This window comes from Berghia stephanieae, chromosome 1, assembly GCF_034508935.2.
Source record: "Berghia stephanieae isolate SIO BIC M18660-M18661 chromosome 1, UCSD_Bste_1.3, whole genome shotgun sequence".
In the NCBI taxonomy this organism is placed as follows: Eukaryota; Metazoa; Mollusca; class Gastropoda; order Nudibranchia; family Aeolidiidae; genus Berghia; species Berghia stephanieae.
The window spans coordinates 129,966,135-129,992,571 of NC_088360.1; the positions used below are offsets into that span (position 1 = coordinate 129,966,135).

At 33.1% G+C, this 26,437-nt stretch overlaps 2 protein-coding genes and 1 pseudogene across 3 annotated transcripts in view; 2 read left to right on the plus strand and 1 right to left on the minus strand.

Annotated features, from left to right (window-relative positions):
- The window catches only part of LOC144963169 (small ribosomal subunit protein eS7-like), a 174,632-nt gene that overhangs the window by 42,635 nt on the left and 105,560 nt on the right, over nt 1-26,437 (minus strand). The window lies entirely within an intron of this gene.
- On the plus strand, nt 1,103-26,331 carry LOC144963165 (ceramide glucosyltransferase-like). The gene is made up of 9 exons (XM_078896884.1): nt 1,103-1,364; nt 4,184-4,322; nt 4,969-5,071; nt 11,756-11,857; nt 12,257-12,369; nt 13,002-13,180; nt 13,824-13,910; nt 14,362-14,551; nt 14,875-26,331. Exons 1-9 carry the CDS (start codon nt 1,267-1,269, stop codon nt 15,070-15,072), a joined length of 1,209 nt encoding a protein of 402 aa, XP_078753010.1. The 5' UTR covers nt 1,103-1,266; the 3' UTR covers nt 15,073-26,331.
- LOC144963164 (uncharacterized) lies at nt 5,089-11,700 on the plus strand (annotated as a pseudogene). Its single transcript, XR_013643574.1, has 3 exons — nt 5,089-6,327; nt 7,451-7,552; nt 8,326-11,700. The product of XR_013643574.1 is annotated as an uncharacterized LOC144963164 (transcript).

Genomic DNA, 26,437 nt, shown 5'->3' on the forward strand with positions numbered 1-26,437 from the left:
TAAATGAAAAATGGGGGCGAGACCTCATGCGGTTTATATTGTTATGATGCAATTGTTTAGGTGTATACTCACAACATCTGCCAGCCGGATACCCCCCCCCCCCAAAAAAAAATTTAAAAAATTGATCTTTTATATAGAACAATACCTACTAAATGAGTTCAAAGCGCTGTACAAGAAGTTCCTAGCCAACAGCAACACTTAACATGTTGGACGAGACATGACGCCCGATACAATTTTTTTTTCGGACAGAGACAATGCTGTGTTAACGGCCATGTACTCATTTTAAACCTGAGTACGGTGAGAAAATGTGAGTAAAGAGCCTTTTCCAAGGATTCAACTATGAGCCGCTCAGGACTCAAACACATGACCTTCCGATCCGAAGGTGAGTGTCATACCACTAGACCAGATAGTTTGAATATACATAAGTACAACCTCTGACCTCTAGTTCATAGAGATTATAAGTATTAAATTAAATATACTCTTAATTCTATAATTTTAAAGTTTATTAACGAATCACCGACAAAAATAACACACATTCACACACACACACACACACACACACACAAACACACACAATTGAGCAAAAACCAAGCAAAGCAAACTGATTTTGATAAGATTATTAGAGGATTTAAAAAAAAAAACCCTAAGAAAAAGGGAATTAAAGAAAAATGTTATAGACTAAGGAACCCGTAGCTATACTTAGAGTCAATGTGAGGGTCCTTTGAGGCTGGGACCAAGCGATCATATCTATAGTTCTTATAATCTGTTAGCGATTCTGTGGCTTGGCCAACTCAATGCTATTCTCATCCCTTATTTATTTAATCAACGAGCAGGCTAAATTGAATACCATGTCGTTAGCCGTCTGTTGGGCGCCCTTTTGTTCTAGCACTCCACTTAACTGTGTCAATCAGATCAATATAATTGATTATTTTTCATCGTGTGGAGAGTTAAACCAGATCAGGATTATTCCTGTTTAACTGGTGATACTTAAAATAATATAGACGTCTAATCATTGATATTCAAAGAACGAGAAAGAGAGGTCAAGTGGTCTAGTATTCGTTCTCTGTATCAAATAAATAACATAGCAACGACCATTTAACATGAGTCACTCGTCGTTGTTTAGCCCTTTCGTGCGTCATAGCTTAGGTCAAAGTTAAAACCAAACGGAAGTCTAACCTCGAACATTGCACTGTGGGATAGTTGTAGGAGGTTCTTCGGCACGGGTATACGGCCCGAGTGAGATGCTACTGTCTCATTAGACAGATAATGGAACCGGTGGATTATGCTTTATTAGGACTTTGTATAGTTTTATTTGGTAGTTGGTGTGTAAATGTATCTATTCATTTTTTGGCCATAATATACGGGTGAGTAGATGTCGATATAATCATAAAATGGACTTTTCTGCCTCACATTTCAAGGGATCTCTCTCTCTCTCTTTGACATCTTTACTTCCGGAAACTAAAGACTAAAGATCGAAGTTGTTATTACTATTACTATAGATAGATATTTACATACGTTGTTATTAGTGTATAGGCATAGGTAATCGATTGAAAATACGATTTAAAAAGAACACAAACGGATTCTCTTGAGCCGGTTCTATGTTCATAGTTTCAGCCGTTACATCTCCGAGTCACAAGATCATTGCATTCCCTCCACTTCCCCCGGTGCCCCCGCCCTCTTTTGTTTCCTTCTTTTTTTTTTATGAGAATGAGTTGAATGAGTTATGGCATGATGATAAGTATGAGAATAAAAGTTTGCTGGTAGGTAGTTTATTTAAAATATTTTTTGACATATAAGATAGGCCTTTAAATTTAAAAACCATGTAATATGATACCTAACATAGGGGATAAACGGTTCTACTGACTCTAAACGAAGTGGTTATTCAGAGTCGACTCTGGATAACTGTAGGCAGTTATTCAGAGTCGACTCTGGGGATAACTGTAGATGGTTATTCAGAGTCGACCCTGGATAACAATGTGTACATATATTTAGAGCCGAGTAGCCTATCGAATTATCGAGTTGAGTTCTTGAGAGAGAGAGAGAGAGAGAGAGAGAGAGAGAGAGAGAGAGAGAGAGAGAGAGAGAGAGAGAGAGAGAGAGAATTAATGAATTGATTTTTATTTTTTTTTTAGATTGTTTTATAATTAGACACAAGTTGTAATGAATTCTATTAACAAATTCAGAACAATCAAACAAAACAAAACAAAACTTAAAAAGGAAGAAGAAAAAAAAAAGACACGCTTATAAACCCTATAAAATCGTCAAATGAATGTATTATCATGTTACAGCAAAAAAGTACACAAATATTTACCCCATTTGCTCCATCCCCTTCCCTTTCGATCATCTTCTCATTCATGGCCACCATGTGTCTTATGCTGCCTTTGACATTTGGCGCCAGCGTGTCTAGACTAACGTCATAAATAAAGGAGTGTCACCAAAATTCATGCAACTGAGCAGAGGTGTCAAAAATTGATAGAAGGCATATTATTGTTTTTTCCCCCCTGATCTACCACTGAGCAGAAAATGTTTGACATGATAAAAAACAACGGAACATTTATGAACAAATCCTAAAATCCCAGAAATCCGCGGAAGATTATATCACTGCCCCCACTATATTTAAATTTTTTTTTGTTTGTTTGTTTGTTGTTGTTGCAAAATCTCGATAATTTCCAAAAAATTGCAAATTTTGCGGCCGCAATGCAAATCACCGATGCAAAAAACTGCCATGACAGAAGAGACAAGAAAATACCAAAAAGTAAAACGATTTTTTCCCGTAGGGTTAAACAGAGGTGGGAGAGAAGAAAAAAACCCAGAAAAACCGTGTGGTTGGTAACTGGAAGTTCATCACTCATAACTGTCTACAGTTATTCAGAGTCGACTCCCCGACTCTGAATAACTGTAGACAGTTATTCAGAGTCAACTGTCTACAGTTATTCAGAGTGGACTCCCCGACTCTGAATAACCGCAACCAACTTTAAATCACTCACTCACTCTCTCTCTCTCTCTCTCTCTCTCTCTCTCTCTCTCTCTCTCTCTCTCTCTCTCTCTCTCTCTCTCTCTCTCTCTCTCTCTCTCTCTCTCTCAATTAAAAAAATAATAACAAAAGTTTAAAAATGACGTCATTTTCATCAAAATATAATTTGACACTGATCTCTGCTCTTTAAAACTTAAATTTAAAAAAAATGATACCAGAACTGAACCGTTTGAATACTGTGAAAAATAATGCAACCGTGATTATTTGAACTTTGGCTTCCCTTTTCCAATGGCTAATCGGCACCTGTCAATAGGCTGGAATCAGACTACTTAGCTAAGGTTGACATTCATTTTCATAGATGCCTTTCACGTATTTACCTAGATAAACTAGATAATACTTCATCTCACATATTCATATTGAATTGCTATTCATTGGCGTAGCTAACGATAAGAGTTTAGCTTGTATCTTGATAAATGCGTAAGCATAATAAATAAACCATTGGATACCAACAAAAACAAGCCATTCAAATTGTCCAGGTCATATTCCAATTTTCAATGGAACGTCATTATTGCTCTTTCAAAACCAGTGGAGTGGAACAGCTTTTTATGAATGCGCCCTGAATTAAAAAGAAACCTGCTAAATAATGTATACTTGAACTAGTATTGAACAAGGAAACGATTTTTCAAGATTTGACTTTACGTAAACATTATTTAAATCTCAATCAAATTTATGTATGACGTATTTCTGGGCAAGATTGTTTTGAAATTTGGATTTAGATCTCACTCTCAATCTAAATATATCTACATGACGTATAATATTTATTAGTATTGTTATTTATTTTTATTATTATTATTATTATTATTATTAGGATTATTATTATTATTATTATTATTATTATTAGGATTAGGTATTATTATTATTATTATTATTATTATTATTATTATTATTATTATTATTATTATTATTCCATATAATGTCACCTCATAATTTATTGATTGTTTTTGAATTTGTGGTGCTTAGGATTTTCTTAATTTCAAATATTAATGATCTGTGGTTGGAACAACTGTATTTATTGATGTCTGATGCCTGAATTTATGCCTCATTATGGTATTGTTGAAGTACTACACTACAGTTGGTTAAAAATAAAAAAAAATCTTAAGAGATGTAAGAGAATAGGACCTCATAGCTAGACCATCTCTTTTGTTTCAGAAAATGGAGACTCACTCGCAAATTGAAACCAGCTGTGCCAGAAGAATTGCCGGGGATATCAATTATCAAACCTCTAGTGGGTGTGGATCCACATCTTTTCGACAACTTAGAGACATTTTTCACTATGAAATATCCACAAGTAAGTAAAGGAGAGAACAAACATAAAAATTGTCAAAAAGAAGTAATGTAGTTTATTTTGTATGATTTTGATAATTGACATTGTGATAAAATAAGCAAAACAAAGGAATGCAACATGGAAATATCAAGAAGTATCGATAGGAAAAAAAAAACTATGGAGTATAGTTTTTACAATACTGTAAGCTTTGTGTAAAAAGTGGCATCAAACATCCACTGGTTCAACATGTCATTAGACGATTCATCAATGAATAAATAGTTATGAATGACGATTGACTAGCGTTGACCATGTCTGTCAAAAATATATCATGTACTTCTTTTAAAGGATAAATTATGACTACTCTATTTGAGTTTATCAATGTAATTTTTGGTCAAAGATTTTTCATTTATTATTGTGAAATATTTTGAAAAAGAAGACACTTGTGTGAGATAAAAATATCATCCCAGACATCGTCTGCCTTTGCAGTGAAAATTCTATAATGTATGACAGATAATCAGAGGTTCCCTGTTGAGGCAGACTGATTTTTTTCTTGCATTTTTCTTTTTGCCTTGTCAGGGACTGTTTCATTATTTTTCAAATTGTATTTTGTTCTCCTTTTGTTTATGATATGATTATAATATTGATATATATTTTTGATTTACTTTGACAGTATGAGATTCTATTTTGTGTACAAGATGAATTGGACTCTGTCATCATGGTTATTCAAAGTCTTATCCTGAAATACCCAAAGGTGGATGCTAAATTGTTTATAGGTAAGAATTTTTACTGAGGCTGCTGAATATTTTTTTATTTATCGGTCAATCTCAATATTAGTATTAGACATGTTTTAACTTATTTCCTTATAACTATGTCACACCATTTTCCAATCCGTCAGAAAGTTCAGGTGCTATTGGTATTTGAAGTCAAATGAACAAAGGCATTGAAAGCTGCCTCTATGGAAATGGTGTCACATCATGAATTTTCAATTTTCTTTTACCAAATTAATCCCAAATCTATTGCATCAACAAATCAAAAACAAAATCTTGAAAAATATTAGGTTTTGAAAAAAAAATAGACATTGGGAATTCTCTCTCTCTTTCTTCTTTTTTTCTTTTTGGTCACTAACTGTATATGGTGTTACCTGCCCCTTGCTGCTTATCCACCTCGTGTCAGTGGGACATAAGTGGTGTATTTATGCCAGAAATATTGAGAATGGTGATATTTTGATATTTAAGGGGGCTCGCGGGTCGATGTTTCTGTGAAAATTGATGATTTGGTGGAAAAAAATCGATTTTGAGATGTTTGCACCAGGGGACATATTGATATCTCACAATTATAAAAACATCGTACATTTCATATAAAAATAAACAGAAATATCTAAAATTCGCACATTTATGACCCTCATCTAGCCAGCGTGAGCGTCACAAATCAACATTTGTTCTGAAAATAGCAATGTTTGGGTCGTAGCAACTGTACATAATATATCGATGAAGGTCGCCATGTTTGGTATCGTTGGAAAGGCCTTTTTTTCGTCTTCACAATGAATTTTCCCGCGGTCTCAGTTGATGAATGAGTCATTTACTATGGAATTCATCGTGGGGTCATTCATAGTAAATTTGACGTCGCTGATTGGCTGACCTCGATAAAAACCATCTAGGCTAGTAACGTGACATGCGCACAGCTCATTTTTACCGTTTGCGCATGCGCATTTGCTACTTTCGAAATTCATTTTCATCGCTTCCGCTGTAAACATTTCTCTCAGTTCGTCTTCAAACTTCATCCCGACAACATCGAAATCTTCTCTAAAAATGCCGAAATCCGTTAAAACATTTGCGTATGGGCGCAAAAAACGTTCATACAAGAAACCAAGGGGTCGATATGCGACGAAGCCCATGGAAAATAACCTTCTTGATGCACTTGCTGGCGAGGAAACATTGATGAGTAAAGCGCCTTCCTCAACATCTTCTACCACTGCGAGTACATCAGGCATTGGCTCTTTGTCTTTGCCGTCCATAAATGGAAGCCCCACGTGAGTACAGAATATTTTTATACTTCTTGTTTGTTATCGAAGGGTTTATGACTAGATGTCCCTCTTACTTACTGTGATATCACGAACACGCTAGCCCTATCTAGTGATTGGTCTACGTGTCTTTTTTTTTTTTTTGTAGTAAGTGTCCCTTAAAAAAAAACTTATCTAGACGACTAGATAGATTTTGATTTAGAAAGAAGATAGACTGACTATGAGTACTAGTAGTGGCTGGGTTCAACTTGTCTAGCGTTGTCTAAGACTCGTAGTTCGTAGACCATGATAATTTAGTGTAATTATAATTCAGGTTATTTTTTATCGTTGGAATGGGATGATTAAAGTTACGACAGCTTCTATAATTTTCATTGTCTCTGGTGTGACATCGACATCGTCAAGTCCAGGTGCTCACTCGTTAGAGTTAGTTGCTTTGTAAACTGTGTTATTTTTAGCGTTACTCCCTTATTACTAATTGCTTTTGTAATGGCCAAACTACGGACCATTTTTGTTGTCAGGAATGACACTAGAGTTATCGGGTCGCTCAGTGAATGCATCAACGTTTTAGTTTCAGTAGACCAGTCACTTTGTCTACAAGGGTGTTTTAGAGCAAATACTTTTTTGGCTTTATTTTCATATAGAGTAGATCAGGAATGTATAATGTTTTTGTACTGGGACTGCTGAACAAATTGATCATTTATTGTGAAAGATGGTAGCTGTTTCAAGCCCAATTTTGTCAGTATCTAGACATAGAGTTGGCTTTGAAATTTACCTTTCATTATGATATTATATTCTAGTTCTAGCTTGATTTATTTTATGGAACTGAATTTTACAGAAATCTGTCATGTAACTTATCAAATTTTTAAAAATGCTTGCAGCTACCTTTTCTTCTCCATAAGTATGAAACAGTCATGCAGTAAGTAGGCTTATCAGCCCCATTCTCCATAGAGTGAGTCATTGGAATATGACTAAGTAAGTAAATTACTATCCCTAAGTATTTTTCTTCACTTTCTATTTCAACTGGATTTAGCAATTTTTGCTCAAAGATATAGAGCTATTTGAGTTTGAGCACTAGTGTCTGTAGAACCTTTTTATGAATCTTACAAAGATTATCACATTTTTTCCTTCGCAGTAGTGATGATGATCAAGATCTTGAGGAAGTGAGTGAAGCACCTCTAACTTCTGTTACTGATGCTGACATTGCTTCTTTACCGCTCGTGACTGAAACCCCCATGTGAGTAAGAATTTCCTTTTTTTTAAAAAAATTTTGGTGTAGGTGCGTTCTCTAGTGAATGCATTTTGTGGCCCAGTATCAAATTTTGTATCTTAGTGAATGTTAGCACTAAAAGTGTCGTATGAATCTATGAAATTTTGTATTTATCCATATGTAATTTCATTTTACTTTGTGAAGCAATTTGAGCCAATACAAATGCCGTACAGCGTTATGAAATGCACTTATTAGTATTTCTATATTTTTAATTTATTGATTCTGGAATGGCCTCAACACGACAGTGATAGTTTAGGTTCTGATTACAGCTTTGCTCTGCGCTTGTATCAATGGTAAATTGCTAGATGTGTGTTGTCATAGTGCATGCCTATGGACTATGATTATTCGTTGCAATTAGAGTGTATAATAATTGTATGTACAAGTGCCTAGCAGGTAGCATATCCTGTCCTGTGTGTTTGAGTGTTTCTGTTGACCAGGGACCCCTTGTAATGCACTTCGATCACGTTAAGTGGATATTGCGCTGTATAAAAGCTGGTGTTTTTTTTTTTTTGTATTGTATAAATTTTCCTAATTTTTTTTCCAGGCTCAAGACTGGTGGTGTGAAAGCCTAGTTTTAGTTTTGAACGAGAAGCGATATGTCACAACCCAATTGTTTTTATTATTGTTTCTAAAATCTTCATAAGAGCCTTTTTTATCAAATTTATCTCTCAACGTTGTGTTGTATATTGTTTGCACTCACAAGCTAACTAAATACTTTTGTCATTTTTTTCCTTCCGCAGAGATCATCCAGAGCCTTGTGGGTTGAATTCTTCGCGGTTCGAGGAAAAGTTAGCCGCAATGGACAGTCATAACACATCATGTGAGCTCAGTGATGACAGAAATTTCTTCATCCACTCAACGTTCTTCTCGTCTCTGCTTGATATTGTCGTCTGCCCAACGTGCATTGGTTCTGATGTCACTTTTCAATATTCTCATTCTGTTGGATTGGCATGCAGATTTACTCTTCTTTGCAATACATGCAATGCTACAGTGTGGTCATCGTACTCATCACCAAAATGTAAAGACCGCTATGACATCAATGTTCGTGCTGTTCTGGCTTCGAAAGAATGTGGGGTCTGTCTTAGTACCATGAAAGACCTATTCAGCATTATGAATATCCCCAACGTAATGCACCATAAAACATATCGCGATATAAGTGATATTGTCAAGGTAGCTGCTAAGGATGCTGCAGATGAAGTCATGCGCACATCTGCAGATGTCATCAGGGAGCGTCACAAAGCAAATGTTTATGCTACTGAGCAGATTAGTGATTCAGGAATTCAGGTGGTTGGAGTGTCCTACGATGGCACCTGGCACAAAAGGGGACACTCATCCCATTACGGTGTTGGTGTTGCTATAGACATTGATAGCGGACTAGTTTTAGATACCCATTCAGTATCTAATTATTGTGTTGGTTGTTTGCGTGCCCATCTCGGGATTCAGCAGACTTTACTCAGTGGCAAACACACCACAAGCCCTTGTGTAATAAGAATTTTGGGGGTTCTTCAAATGCTATGGAGGCGGAGGCGGCCCGTGTGATATTTTCTAGATCTGTGAAGGATCGTGGTTTGATTTATGGGACAATGTTGTGTGATGGTGATAGTAAGGCCCTAAATAAAGTTAATGATTTAGAAATATATGATATCACTGTGAGGAAGGAAGACTGTGTTAACCACATTGCTAAAAGAATTTTTAATCAATTGGAACAATTAAAGAAGGACAATAAGAAAAAACTAAATAGAAAATTGACTGCTAGCAAAATAAAAAAATTACAAACACTTACGCCACAAATCTCAGAAAGAATGCGCCGGATGTGGAGAAAATGAAGCTCGGTGTTATTGGTGGATTTCTCCACATGATGAGCACAGACCGGGCACCAAACCATCGTCTTTGTCCGGATGGGGAGGATTCATGGTGCAAGTACAAAAATGCCCTCGCGAGAGGAAGAGCTCCACCTCCACATCAACCAACGTTGACCACTGAGGTTGGAACGTTGGTTTACCCTATCATCCGCAGATTGACGGATCCAGATTTGTTGAAACGGTGTGCGAAAATGACTACGCAAAACCCGAATGAAAGTTTTAATTCAACAATCTGGAAGCGTTGTCCAAAGACTAACTTTGCTCACCTCCCAAACATTGAGACTGCAGTTGCCCTGAGTGTTATTTCTTTCAATGTGGGACCTTGTGGACTTTCGAAAGTGTTTGAACGCCTCGGTTTGACATGGGGAGTTGTGAACAATGTGCATGCTCTCAAAGTGGAGAAGACGCGTTTACGACATTCAAAACGCAAAGGGAAGAGTGTGTCCAGGTGGAAGAGGAAGCACTTGAGGGAGCGGCATCTCGAAGAGACTGACAAAATTGTGGAGGAGGAAGGTGTTACCTACTCCTCAGGTGCTTTTAATAGTTAACTTTCTCCTATGATTTTTTTTTCTTGATGTATCCTTATTTATATCTAAGCTGTTATTATTGATATAGTCTTTATGGTCATATTTCTCAAAACGTACTTTTTTTTTCTTGTTCTGATTATATACTTTCAGTCTCCTCCGTTTTAAAAATTATGAACACATGACTTTGAAATTTGAGACATCAACACTGTCTATCTATTGTTACAAGTAACTGCTTTTTTTCTATTTTACCGTTGACTTTTTCAAAATGACAGATTTTCGCAGAATTTTTCAGGCGTATTTTAAAAGATTGAATAACTACACTAAATTTTTTTATTTTATTGTATGGATAGATCTTTAACTGTGCTACAAAATAACTTTCTATATTTTTATTTTACTTAATTGAAATAGTTTTCGAAAAATAGTTTTTTCGCTCAATATTGGTGCGATTTTTTTTTTTTTAACAATCGATTTTCAGGAGCGTTGTCCGTTGTCATAAAGCATGATAACTGCACAGTAATGTATGTAACTAGTTAGATTATAGCATGTCAGCTGTGTATGTTTATAATCATTTCTAGTCAGTTTTTTTGGTTTCGACATACCTTTCTAAACTTGTTTTCTTGTTCCATCTTTAGGGTCATTTTTACGATTATTTGCGGATAAATCTAGATTTTGTTTCTTCACCATTTTATTTATTTTAAAGTTACAGCTTTCAAATTTGCCATTTAAATACTCTATTAGTTGCTACAGCTCATTGGCTATTTATTTTAGGGTTGGAGTGCTCTGTTATTTAAAAAAAAATTTTTGCCCATTGAATCGCACATTTTCGATTTTCATTATTCCATTTTAGGAGCTCGCTTTTTGGAATCCTTCTGAAAATATTAAATTGGATTGCAATATACTATCTAAGTATTTTCTTTTTTGTACCAATGTCTACCAGGTATGTTTTCATCAATATGAACTCAGTTTGTTGGTATAAACGTTTATTTCTCATACGGCCTTGTTGTTCAATCTTTAGACTCGATTTTCTCGAAACTTCAATTTTTCGAATGAATATAGATTTTGGTTCTCCACCATTTTTTAAATTGAGAAGCTAGAGCTTTGAAATTTGGCATATATGTACTCTTACTACTGTTACAAATAGCTGGCTATTTAGTTTGGTGATAGTTGGCTTATTTGTTTTTGTATAATTGGTTATGTTGAGTAAATTGTCCCGTTTTTGCATCTTTTCGAAGCAAATTTTTTGAAATTCTTATAAAGTAAAACATCAGCAAACTATATACTATATAACTAGCCAGCTATTTGTAACATAGTCTATCAAGTATTTTCCAAGTTAAATGGCTGAAATCGGACATGAATTGTTGAAATGGTCGAGTTCCAAAATTTGTGTTTATTTTTCAAGATGGCCGCCGCTGCCATGGTTACGTATGTTTTTTTTTTTTTTTTTTAAAATCAAATCTCAATATTTATACCTATGCTACCTTATGGTCATATTGGTTTCTTGAGTTTGTCAGTTTTTAAAAAAAGTTGTCTCTCAGTGTCGAGCCCCCTTAAGTAGGGGTACTTTAAAACAGAAGTCAATTTATGCCGCCTCATTTTGTTAAACGACTTGTTAATATTATGTGGATGTCACGTTTTTGTATTATGTATGAATAAATATATACAGTTCACATGGGACATACCAATGAGGTTGATTTTTATATTTTTATAATGCTTTTTACTTTTGTTCTCGAAATGTAAACATGATTAATGACTTATTTCATACATATTTTTTGAATCATCAGGTGCAAAAAGTGTTGGAGTAAATCCAAAGATTAACAACATGATTAAGGGCTATGAAGCATCAAAGTATGACCTTTTCTTGATATCGGACAGTAGTTTGAAAAGTAAGTAATTCAATAATTTTGTGTTTGTTTATGGCTTGAGCTGCATCAAGATAGAAATAGAGTGAAGTAAATCTTTTTGAAACCATTCTTTATTGTTAGATATTATATGGCCAAATCACACACTTTATTGTTGTGGAGTAGGTGGCCATTGTTCTCCTTCACCATTTAGTGAAGCAGTGTGAAAGTTAAAGTGTTTTTGTTTTTTTAAACGATGATATAGTCTATGCTTAGTGATAAATTCATCGACGTCTTGACTATTGATGGAGTTCTTTTGGCTTTTTTTTTGGGGGGGGGGGGGGGACGACTACATTTAGAAAATGATTTTAAAACATTTATGTACAATACTTTTTTATTGTGTATAGAATAATTGGATCTTGTTAATTCTTCCTATTTATCAAGTGAAAGAAGACACTTTGATGGACATGGCACTTTTGATGAAAGACAAGGTTGGCCTTGTACAGCAGTTACCATATCTCTGTGACAGATCAGGATTCTCTTCACATGCTGAAAAGGTAAGCAACTTATTTAATATTTATCACCGTCAAGTTGTTGATTTTAATAACCATTCTGAGTTTTATTTATTTATTTTTTTAAAAATAAGAAGTTGATTTGAAAAAATAACAATTATGCATTTATTTCAGAAAAGATGATCTTTTTTTTTTTTTTTTTTTCATTTTGTGGTTCGGGCCTCGCTCTGTGCAGCGCAATATTTAGTCTTTGGAAAAAGCTCTTTATTCACATTCTCTTACCACACTCTGCTGTAATATGAGTACCAAGCCATTAATAAAGTTGTCTTTGTCGAAAAAAAATGAATAGTGCCTTACACGTATGGCATCATTTGTTGTACTACATGGTAAGCGCTGCAGTTGGCTTGGGAGCCATTGCAAAGCGCTTTGAGCACATGTAGTAGATATTGTGCTGTTGATGGTATGCATTTAGGTAAAATAGCCGTCTACTTGTCAGACCATTTATATCAATGCACAACTTGTAACTTTACATTTATAATCCATTAGAAGGACTTTTGTGAGAACTTAACACCCAACCAGTGGTCCAAAACAAATGCAAAAAACCAAGAGATGACAACGTCATTCATTCTATCTAAATGTCCTTTCTAAACTCAATGCTTATTTCATGAATTCCACAGATCTTCTTTGGAACACAACATGCAAAGATGTACATCTCAGCCAATGTCGTTGGAATCAATTGTGCCTCAGGAATGTCCACGCTGTTCCGTAAAGATCTCATTGAAGATGCTGGTGGTTTAGCCTCTTTTGGAAAATACCTGGCAGAAGATTATTTTCTTGCTCAGGCTGTTTTAGACAGGTAAGGCTGTGATCAGTGTAGAATTTTATTTCTTCTTTCTATGCGACTTTGTGGTCTAGTGCTGTGACTCTCTGACCTTTAGATCTCGGATAAAAGTTCCGCTGTGAGTGGCACAAAGTTGAGTTCTTGGAGGAAGACTCTTTTCTCACAGTCTCTTTCCCCAAACACATGTTTAAAATGAGTACCTTGCAATATTAGTATTATTTTTTAATATTTTTTTTTTGGTTGGTGATGAAAATGGTAACAGTAACCCACATGCATCGTGTCTTAGCCTACATGTTAAATGTTTCTGTTGGCTTTAGACCCCTTGTAAAGCACTTTGAGCTTATTTAGTGGTTGTTACGCTGTATAAAAGTTCAATACCATGTTGTTTTAAAAAAGTTTTTGTTTTTGTTTTTATACCTCATAAAGTAAACATTTTAGATATATAAAATAATGTGCCATTTTGTGAGGATTAAAATTTTTTAATTATTATGAAATGTTTTTTACATGAGATATGTATTGGTAAGCATTTAATATTTCATTGTTCTGTTATTTGATTTGGAAAAAAAAATATAAATAAACAAAAGAGGAAACCAAAAAAACTACCTGATGATTGAAGAACAAACTGTTTGAAATCAATGTTGTAAATTCTGTTCCACAGGGGCTATAGAGTTCAGTTGAGTAGTCAGACAGCATACCAGAATAGTGGACATTATTCATTGATATCTTTCCATGACCGTCTCATCAGGTTAGTATGGTGAATTATTTTGTAGGAAATGTGAATGAAGTTACTCAGCTCTTCGGTTGTTTTAGACTCGCCCCCTCCTCCAGAGTGGTGATTACTTCTCATTAAATTCTTTTCCATAGAACATAAATGTTAAAGGATACACATCGTTGTGTGCATTCGTTAAGGTTGTTTTGGCTTGCACAATTGGTGAGCATTTTACTTAACTGTAGGCCATCAATTTATTAAATCTTAGAATATTGCAATGTTTATGACTAAAACAGAATTATTGTTGTTGTTTTTATTATTATTATTATTATTATTATTATTATTATTATTATTATTATTATTATTATTATTATTACTATTGTCAATTGTTTCTCCCAACATTTAGTAGTCATATGCATACCAAGCCCAATTCATTGTAATGAAACATTTTGCAGTGCATGAACATATTGATATATTTTCCTTTCAGGTGGACCAAACTACGTATTGCAACTGTTCCGACCACTCTCTTCTTTGAGCCAATCTATCAATGTTTTATGCTTGGGTTGATAATGTCTTTTGTAACACAGTATCTATTTGACTGGTCACCTCTCGTCTTTTTCTTAGTCCATGTTCTCCTTTGGTTTCTGCTAGATTACATCTTGATATCAGTCATCCAGGTATGTACTGCATTCACTAAATAACTTCAACAATTTTCTAAAAACCAAAATTCTAAATTCTTTTTAAACGTGGATTTCATTTTTTATTTTTTGATTAATAAATTTTTGTTTTTCATTACTTTATGGTTTACCATCTTATTTAATTGATTCCAATGATAGTGTGGTAATTCACACATTTCAGATGCAGCATAATAAAACTTGAGCTTTTGTATAGCATAATATCCACTTAACGTCTTCAACACGTTTTACAATTAACGAAAGTTTTAAATGATTCAATAATTGACATGTGTTATAGCTTGACTTTTTGTTTTTTAATCTCTCAGGATGGGCCATTACCATTTTCAAAGTTTGAATTCTTGGTGGGTTGGCTTGTGAATGAGCTGTCATACTTTTCTCTCATCGTTCGTGCTCACTGGGACCCCAACATCACGTGGAGGAACAGAAAATATCGCATACGTTGGGGAGGGATCTCTACGCGGATTTCTACTGCTCCAGAGGACAACCCCTTAGAGAAGAAATAGATTTTTAAAAATAAAAAAGCCTTGATTCCAGAAGCTGCTGATTTCTGATCATTGTTGTTATGACATGGTTAAAATTAAATTCCTAAAAGATTAGCCACTTCTCTTTCATGAATCAGATGAAATCATTCATTTGGTTTGATAATGATTGGGAGAATTGTGTTGTTATAAATACATCTTATTAATGATGTCATTGTCTAACCGAGTAGCTGAAAAGAAATGAAAAGTAATTTTTTTTTTCAGCTAATAATTTTACGAACTCCTTTCCAGTAGACCAAAATTCATTTTGGACGCCTACGTGCACATATTACCAAACCATGATTGATTTTGCTTTCCATCAAAAATATGCGCAATGGTTTTTTTTTTTTTTTTTGGTCTCTTCTGCAATGTTTAATCAAAATCAGTTACACGGTTAAAAAATGACTTTATTGTTATGTATTCTATCAAAAATACAATCCTTTTTTTTCTCTTTCCTCTACCCATATCCACACTTTTCCTTTAACTGCGCATAGAAACATGACAAATATTTCAGCAAGCTGTGTTTTCTATTTCAATTTACCTGACTCTGAAATTAGAATCTCATATTGTAATATAGTTCAATGTTGTCAAATTCAAGAAATGAGAGAAATTTTTAAAAATCATGAAATCACATGTTAATTCCTCTGACTGGACATCATGATCACTTCGCATTGTCCCATTGTATGGCTAGCTAAGATGCATTTTTTTCTATATTTGTATGAAGTTTAACGTGACCCTTTGGTTACATTTTTTTTTTCTGTTTTCGTAAACATGTTTTAATGAAGTTTGATGAAGTGGCTTTGAGTATGTATTTGTTTTGAGGTTATAATTAAAGTGAAGTTGATCACAAATCAAGAATTTGGTATAAGACTATGAGAAGAATAGAGAGAGAGAGAGAAAGAAAGAAAATTCATTTGTAAATTAATATCATTGTTGTTCATTGTACCCGACTCCACCTCTAATGCTTATTATTATTATTCCACAATTGTATTTTGTTTTGTTTTGCGTAGCTATAATCATTTATTGTTGTTTACCAAAGCTTGTTCGCTCTCGAGCTTCCATTGTATTCGTAAATATTTACATATTTATACCCATCAAGCAGCCATTGGATTTCTAGTTTGACATGTCTAATGCTGGTGCTTATTCCATTTAAAATTTCATTGGACATTAATGAAAATTTTTCTGAATTCAGTAGTTAAAAACTTTTATACGTCGGTGCATTTTGATTTCTGATTAGTTTATTGTGTTGCCATACTCTTGAGAATCTGTTAAGAGCTTGTGCCAGAGACTGGACACCACATGCATGAAATTGTTTTGACAGAGAACTGCAATAAATTCTTCTATATTTTAAGCTGGTCCAGTTTTTTAGCAATGATTTCATTGTATGGTTGAAAGAATTACTTTAATTAGATTTATCTTATCCGAAGCAGGTTTTAACGATTTAAATGATAATTTTATCATTTCAGTTTCGAATAAATAAAATTCCCTGTATTTGTCCCATTGGGGAAAATTGTCTCTAGGGAGGACTAGAATAGCCCAGACGTCAGCTGCAATGCAGTGCTGCAAACTGAAGTAGGGCAAGGTGACTTTGTCTTGATTTAGGCTAAATAAATTGTTCAAATCTTTTTTAAAAAAATGAAGTAGATTAAAAAGAAACCATTTCCCGAAAGCCAAATACATTCAGTCAATATGAGAAGAGGGAAAACAGTAAAGTGTTCAAAATATATAGTATGATCTGATGTGCTTATCGATAATAACAAACCTACTTCTGGCACAAGCTCTTTTAGACAGTGCTTTAAGGCGACATTGTCAACTCTGCATTTTGATCTATGACTAGCTTATCTGGGTTGCCATACTTAACGTCTTGAGAATGTGTTAAGGATTGATTGGTGCTTTGCTGCTTCTTACCAGATATATTTGTTGTTATAGAACTAGGAATTAGAGTCAGACTGCCATGTTTAAGTCCAATTTTAATAGAAACTGATACTGCTCATGAAAAGATCTTGTCTCTTAGATTGACATCCGCAATTTTATCAGCAAGTTTTAAATCATTAGAAACAAATTCCTGAAGCTGAGCAAAATGAAACCTGATTGGGGCAGCTCATACCAAACCATTCATAAATGTGTGACCTGGTATCTCAATATATGGTATTTTTTCTGGGTGAACTGTATTTCAAAATTTGATTTAGGGTGAAAACGGTTTGGCTGGGTGGGGATCCTGACTTCCCATAGTGGGCAGGGAGGTACATGCTGTGTCTTCTATCCCCCCATATCCGTTTTCCAATTGCTTCCTGTCATTGTCTTGGAATGAGATTTCTTAGTTTTGTCCTGAACCTTGCCGGAGTTCCTTGGCTGGGAGGGAAACAGTCAAATGCATAGTTAATGTTTTGGGAGATGATATTTTTTTTCCTTGTAAATCATCTCTCTGTTATGCATTGTATTATGTTTAGTTTGCATATTATATTATATGATTGGTAAACATTTGAGTGTATTCCTCTTAGTTGGAACCTGTGCTTGTGTTTGGATGAGACTTTTAGGTGATCTCAAACTAAGTACTTTGACGGTGTGCTCTTGGAATCTACATCTGTTCCCTATTTGAACCAATTCCCCTTTGTCTCACCTTTTCTTTTGTGCTTTAATTGTAATTCTAGAACTTTTTACTATTCCATTTTCTTCCTTTTTACTGGCGCTGATATGACCTTAATGTGTTGCAAGCGCCGTAAAACCCTTAAAAACAAACAAACAAACAAAACGGTTTGGATTACAAAATTTGAGACAAATAAAATGAGAAACTACATTCTTTTTTTTTTCTTTTCTTTTCTTTTTTTTTTTAATGGGGCATAAAACTTCCAATGTAATCTCATAATGTTGACTTCAATGTCAGTTTTCATCATGGAATTTGATCCAACTTAACTCCTCCGAGTTCACCATGTTGGAAAATTGAACAAGAGAATTAATGAAATACCGTATTGTTAGGCTGGGTCACATATTGTTTTGTTGTTTTATATTTAAAATTTCAAAATATTTCAATCAAGACTGCATTGTTTCATAAACCTGAAATCAAGTAAGATGAAGTATGTTTGTTGTCATGTCTGCTTTTGAGATGATATTATTTTGTCATGTTCAACATCTTGTGCCAGTATTTTTCTATTGATAAATGATTACTTCTTAATAATCTATACAATTAAGTCTTCAGACCATGAAAATTCATTTAACTCTCATCGTTTCAAAACCATTGTCGTATCATATTAATCGTTGATAAAGTTCGCATTTTTCATCGGTCAATTTTGACCAATGTATTGGTTATGCATAACTGATGCTACAAATATATATATACATGTGGCCATGACGTGATGCATAGGATAATTTTGATCAGAAATATTTCATCCCACAGAGTTATATAACTCTGAAGTGAAAATGTAAATATGTTCCATAATTTTTTTCACCTTCATTTTTCTTTTTTCTTTTTTATTATGTTATATATAAATATATATATATATATATATTTAAAAATTATTTTTTTTTTTACCCTTCTGTTCTAATGTCTAAATTACTTTTTATTATATTTATTATTTTTTTTACAAAATTTTACTCGATTGTCATGAATATGTGGCTACGCTATCATCTGTAAGTTATGAAGAATGAGGGAACAGTATTCCACAGCTATTGCTGAGATCATTTTTTTTTTTAAATTTAAAAACCATAATTTTATTTTGTGATTATAATTGAAAATGAAGAAAATTAAAAAAAAAAAAAATCAAGTAGGTTGTGACATCATAGAAAAGAATTACTGATTTTTTAAAATAGCCTAATCCTGTTATACTAGCAATAAGGATTGTCAGCTCTGCATGAAATCTTGTTTAAAGACATAGTAATCGGTGAAAATGAAAAAGAGAGAGAGAGAGTGACACCAGATTTCAGAAATCAAATTTGTTATGAATAGAAACTTTTTATTCAATTGAAATAGTTGGCCTGGAACAACAGTTTTTAAAAAACAGAAGTTCATTTTTCTTTAATCTTTGCAGTGAAAATTCTCTCCAAAATTTTAGGTTAATTTTGACCAAGGTGTAGCTTGGTGGTTTCTATTTCCCTTTCAAATATTTCAGTTTAAGCTTGGTTGTTTATCATTAATTATTAAAGCTTTTGAGCTTTGTGAATTATTCTTGTCTTTAAATCTTTATCACTCACACTCGTTTATAGATGAAACGTCTCCTGCTTGTTTTCCTTTGTTAAGTTATTTGTGATACATAGGACTGGATATAAATAATTTTTAATTTTTTAAGTCAATGTGCTCAAATTATTATACAATTGTAAGTTTGCTGCAAAACAAAGAAAAGAAAGCATCTCAGATTTATCGCTGATAATCATATATTTGTATCCAATGTTTTATAAGAAGAATACGATATTAATAAATTGTCAAATAAGAATGAAATGGACCCGAGCTTTTATATTTGAAAGTTTACTGCTTTATTTGTCTAAAAGTCTTCAGTAATAAAGAAATGTACTTGTGTGCCCCCTTTATTTCTGATGAAAATAGATTGGTAATTATTTTATTATTTTGGGCAGGGAGGTACACACTGTCTTCTATCCCGTTATATCTGTTTTCCAACATGCTTTCTGTCTTTGTCTTGGAATGAGATTACTTGGTTTTGTCCTGGCACTGGCGGGATCCTAGCTGGGAGGGAAACAGTCAAATGCATAGTTATTGTTTTGGGAGATGATATTTTTTTCCTGTGTAAATCATTCTCTTGTTATGTATTATTATTTTTATTTTGAATGTATAATGTAAGCATTTGAGTGTGTTCCTCTTTGTTGGATTTTGTGCTTGTGTCTGGATGAGACTTGTAGGTGATTTCAAACTAAGTACATTGGTGGTATGCTCTTGGAATCTACATCTGATCCCTATTTGTTCTCAGTTCCCTTTGTCTTACTTTTTCTTGGGCGCTTTAATTGTAATTCTAGAACTTTTTACTATCCCATTTTCTTCCTTTTTACTGGCGCTGATATGACCTTAATGTGTTGCAAGCGCCGTAAAACCCTTAAAAACATTTTATTATTTTATTCTTTTTATGGCTAATTCCAAAGTGTAGTTTTTACTTATTGAATTAATGATCATGGGTAGTGAGTTATGGGTCATTCAAGATTTATTTTAATTGTTGTTTTTTTTCAATCGTTTTTGAAACAATTTTTTAATATCAGCTATCATAAAAATTTATATTAAAATGGTTTACGTAATTTCTTCCACAGTTTAGATTTCCCAATAAGTTTTACTCATTCTTACGTTAAGTCTTGAAAATGTTGGAACTTTGTGGAATATCTGGTCCAGAAATATGGAAACAAAGAAAGTTATAAAAAAAAAATATATATATATTAAAGAAAAGCAATTGGTCATGGAAACCATACATTCAAACACTATTTTGGTGATTTCGTTCAAGATTTTTGTATACTTAGAATTATTTTTGCATTTATTGGTCTTGTTTCATTTAAATAGTGTTTGGAAACCTTAAAATACAGCTTTAATTTAAAAAAAATTATTTTTTTCCATAATTGAAAAGCCAAATTTCAAGGTTTTACTCAGTTAATATTATGGCAATTTGCCACTGCTAATCATGATAAGGCCAATTGCAGTTTCATATTTTACCAAATGACAACGATATACTCAGTGTGAAATGAAATGCTTTAAGCTCAATTGTCAATTTAAAAATACTACAAAACCATGGTTTGTTCACAAATATATATTATGTATTACACTACGTATCTGTATCGCTTTGTTTGCTTTTCTTTTTTCTTTCATATCTAGTCAATATAAATAACACTATAATTTACATGTGCCAGATAATACCTCTTGCTTGCCCTTTGGTTTTCTGGTGATTACAAAAATGCCAACTATTGCAAAATGTACTAATTTTTTACATCAAAATGGCGCCACTATGAAAATTACAACAATCTTCAAAAATTAGATATTTTTGGCAAGGTGCTTTTTTCTAGTATTACAGTATTTATATATTGTCACGACACTGTGAATGATTATCAGCTTTACTCATCAAATGGGGACTGGGTTGAATGACTTTATTTTTATTTGTGTGTGTGTGTGTAAATCACAAATTGTTTTTTCCTCCAAATTACACATTTTTGATTCATGAAGTTGGCATCTAAAAGGTCATAACATGAACATGAGAATGGTTGTATATTTTTGCCTGTGTGAGACTATTGAACCATCCAAATTGTTATTGTCCACACATTTATTGCTGGGTGGGGTTCCTGACCTCCTGTAGTTGGCAGTGTGGCACTTAATGTGTCTTCTATTCCCCTATATCTGTTTTCCAATATGCTTTCTGTCCTTGTCGTGGAATAAGATTACTTTGTTTTGTCCAGGCCCTTTCCGGATACCCTAGCTGGGAGGGAAACAGTTAAATGTATAGTTTATTGGGAGATGATGTTTTTTGTTTTGTAGATCATTTCTCTGTTTTGTTTACATATTATATTTGTAAACATTTGAGTATATTCCTTGTACTAGGGAGCCGTGCTTGTGTTTGGATGAGACTTTTAGGTGATCTCAAACTAAATACTTGGATGGTGTGCTCTTGGAATCTACATCTGTTTCCTATTTGAACCAATTCCCCTTTGTCTTACCTTTTCTTGGGTGCTTTAATTGTAATTCTAGAACTTTTTACTATCCCATTTTCTTCCTTTTTACTGGCACTGATACGACCTTATTGTGTTGCAAGTGGTGTAAACCCTTAAAAACAAACAATTAAAATTAAAACAACATTTATTGAGATTAACCATTTTTATTTCCAATTATTTCAACTCACGGGGAAAAGTGGAATTCACTGTTTAGATTAAGTGCAACATGTATTTTGTTTCTTTTATGTTAATCCTCCATCTAATTTTATCTTCTGTTTTTGTTTGTTTGTTTGTTTTTTTTTATTGTGTTTTCTTTCATTTTGTGCAATGAGTGGGCAATCTGCATGAAGCTCGGAGCATTGTTTTTTTTTTCATGCTTTGCAGGCTGAAGGGTTGTTGACTTTGCTCGAATAAATTTTTAAGGATTATATTTTAAATTTAAGTCAAGATTCAGATTTTCCTTTCAAATGTAGCTGATTGAATTATAAACAGGATTCAGATTATGCACACTTTTTTAGTGCTGAAAACTACTTGTTAATCATTGCAGACTATTTATATTGCAATAAGGTTTGATTTTTGAAATTTGTTTAAACCATTGGAACTATTTGCAATTTTTTTTTCGTTTTTTTTTTGTTGTAATATCAAATCTGTCTGGATTGATGCTACGATTTATCTTTGCAATAAATTTAGATAAAGACAGTATTTACTTACCAATGTTTTGCCACAATATTATCACATATTTGGATTCCTAGCTGGATTTTTTACATTTTAATCGCCTAATCCCAAGGATGTCTACAATATTTACATTAATATATTGATGGTATACATTTTCATCAGATTATTATTATTATTATTATTATTATTATTATTATTATTATTATTATTATTATTAATTTATTTTTGTTTTGTCTTCTTCTGTTTGTTTTTGTTTTTGTTTTTTTCAGGACTGTTTGAGAAGAGTAGCAGTGATATAATTTTTCTATTGCGTGATTCCGTCATTAAGTTAGAATTTGTTTATTACAATCCAATCCAATTTCTATTTATCAGATTATTATTATTAATTTATGTATTGATCATAATAATGATGATGAGAATAAAAATGATAATCACGGTGAAAACCATTTTTTCTATTATTATTATTATTATTATTATTATTATTATTATTATTATTATTATTATTATTATTATTATTATTATTATTATTATTATCATTTAAGAAAATTGTTGTTGATATTATTCTAAAAAAAATTTAAGTGATCGTCATCGTTGTAATCTTTATTTTCCCCACAACCACCACCATCATCATTATCATCATCATTATTATTTTGCTTTTCAGTAACGATGAAATAAGCTTAAATATTTAATTTGGATATTTATAAGATTACTTTACCCCGTAATGAATAAACATTAATGTCTGATCATCACTCTCCATCTTATTTAATGAAGACTTTTAAGTACCTCTGTGTTATGGTTTAAATTCTTTTGATACATTATCTCCTTAAAAAACACAAAATACACCGTATTTTCATGATATAGTCTCAAATCTGCTGTACTCTTTTTTTTTTTTTAACACCCAAAGAAATTTTAAACATTTTGGCCAGAAAACTCTCCCTTCAAATATCGATTTATTAAACTAATGCTCATCTTGTCAGAAATTCTCCAACCAGAGTTTTTGACAAGATGAGGGTTTATTTTGATTGGTTATTTGAAGGACAAGTCTTTTGGCAAAAATATTTAAAATGTGTTGTTTCAGCATACGCAGAAATGTATTGCTTTTTGCCTTTGTTTTTCTGTTTAACTAACAGAGCACTCTAAGTGTTGCACTGTGATTCAGACTGTTGTAAAAATCAAACTTTGTCAAACAACTAATTTTAAAATAGTTTTTTTTGTCAGATTTGCCCCTTCTACAGTTTTAAGCATTTATTTAGGTGAAGACTAAGATGCTAGAAACTGTGGACTGAAAAAGTTATTCTACAAAATTGAATGAATGAAGAACACAATAATAAATGCGAACATTTCGGGCCAAAGACCTTCAGCCAAGTACAAAAACAGTAAATTCAGGAATTATATTTGGATTATACATGAAGTATTGCCATTTTTACTGTGTTTTTTTTTTCTTAGCTGAATGATATTTTTGAGTTTGGACCGTTCCAAGTTTAGTTTTTTGTTCTATTTTGGAAGCTGCTATATTTATTTTTGCACATTTCTTTTTAATACAAATATCAACGGATTATTTCAAACAGTAAAATTTTATTTAGCCCTGAGAAGTAAAAACCTGCTGTTTTGATCACTTGGGGGTCCAATAGCAATTGATATTGTCTGTTATCACTGTAACTGTAATTGTCCCATAGTGGGCAGGGAGGTACATACTGTGTCTTCTATCCCCTTATATCTTTTCCAACAAGATTCTGTCTTTGTCTTGGAATGAGATTACTTCGTTTTTTCCTGGCCCTCTCGGAGTCCTGGCTGAGAGGGAAACAGTCAAATGCATAGTTATTGTTTTGGGAGATGATATTTTTTTCTTTGTAAATCGTCTCTCTGTTATGTATTATTATATTTGTTATTTTGAATGCATAATGTAAGCATTTGAGTGTATTCCTCTTTGTTGGATTTTGTGCTTGTGTCCGGATGAGACTTATAGGTGGTCTCAAACTAAGTACTTTGATAGTGTGCTCTTGGAATCTACATCTGATCCCTATTTGTTCCCAGTTCCCCTTTTTCTTACTTTTTCTTGGGTGCTTTATTTGTAATTCTAGAACTTTTACTATCCCATTTTCTTCCTTTTTACTGGCGCTGATATAACCTAAATGTGTTGCAAGCGCCGTAAAACCCTTAAAAACATAACAAACACGTAACTGTAACTGGGATATTGCTATTGTCTGTTTATCACTGTAACTGGTATAAACTCCGAATCCATGGACCCTATGATTTTGAGGGACTATTTTGAATAATTGCAGGATAACGCATTATAAATTGATGATCATAGCTTGTTAATTGTTAGAAGATTAATGTTAGATTTTGAACCAAGATCAAATCACTTGTTTCGGTTAATTTACAGAAGTACAGTATTAAAACTTACAGTTGGATTCTTGTGTTGAAAAATTTCCGAATTCAGGAGTGTGGATATGCTTAGTTTTGAAAATGATTTTTTGTTGTTTGTGTGTTCTTTTTGTTTCCTGGGTGGGGTTTCTGATCTCCCATAGTGGGTAGGGAGGTACTTACTGTCTTCTATCCCATTATATTTGTTTTCCAACTGGCTTTCTGTCTTTGTCTTGGAATGAGATTACTTGGTTTTGTCCTGGCCCTGGTCGGATACCCTGACTGAGAGGGAAACATTCAAATGTATAGTTAGTTTTGGGAGATGATATTATTTTCCTTGTAAATCATCAAGCGGTTATGCACTGAATGATGTTTTGTTTACATATGATTTGTAAACATTTGAGTGTATTCCACTTAGTGGGGACCTGTGCTTGTGTCTGGATGAGACTTTTAAGTGATCTCAAACTTAGTACTTTGATAGTGTGCTCTTGGAATCCTATTTGAACCAATTCCCCTTTGTCTTAGCTTTTCTTGGATGATTTATTGTAATTCTAGAACTTATTTCTATCCCATTTTCTTCCTTTTTACTGGCGCTGACATGACCTCAAGGTGTTGCAAGTGCCGTAAAACCCTTAAAAACATTTTTTTTTTAAAACACGCAAACTTTTTATTTTTATACTTGGAAATTTCACAAAATCTCTCTTAATTTGTTTTTTAAAAAAATATATTATCCCTTTATTTCGTTTTTTGTTTTGTTTTTGAACGTTTGTAAAGAATTGGATGTCTTCTTTTTTTTTCATCTGATATTGTAGACCTTGTTGATGAAAACGGCAAACGAGTTTATTTAAAAGATGTTTCATTATCGAGTGTGATTTATCAAAAGTAAGTTCAGCATGAAATTATATGCGCTTAAGCCTCGTTTTTTGTTTTTCGTTTGTTAAAATTTTATTTCTTTGTTTTTTGTTTTTTTTTCTTTCTCTTTTTCTTTCTTTTCTGTCTCACTTCTTTTTCCTTTCATTTTATCTTATTTTTAGAAAATAATACTCCCATTACCCCTGTGCTAACGGTGCGCTGTACTTATTTAATATGGGATATTATATTAAAACTATACTTGTTATTGTTTGATAATTTCGATTTTTAAATTAAAAAAAAAACATTTTAGTATTCCATATTCTATTTATATCCCCCCATGTATAGGACCGAATGATTTCTTTTTAAAAGAATGGAGTGACTGCGTTTGCCACCCGATTTAGTCCCTTGATCAGACCCGACAAGGGTTCTGCTCATATTGGGACTGGTATCTCAGTGATGTGGCTTATTCTTTTTAAAAAATATGTAATCAATGATTTGTGAGTTTTGTTCACTTGGAAGAAATCAGTAAGCCCTTTGAAATATTGTTTCCACGTGAGATGTCCTCATTATCGTGGTCACAGTGTGGCCACAAGTAAGGGACATAATCGGTGACAAACGCATTCCCTTAATATCTGTCTTCAAAAAATGGCTTCACATTATAATAACTTTCTACTGCTTATCAAGATAATCATGTGGACAAATAAATAAATAAATAATTTTAAAAAAGGCGTGTTTTTATGAATTTATCATTCAAATGTTTGTTTTTCTTTGGTGTTACATCTGCTGGGTAGAACCCTGACCTTCCACGTTGGTGGATGGGGTCTTTGACCTC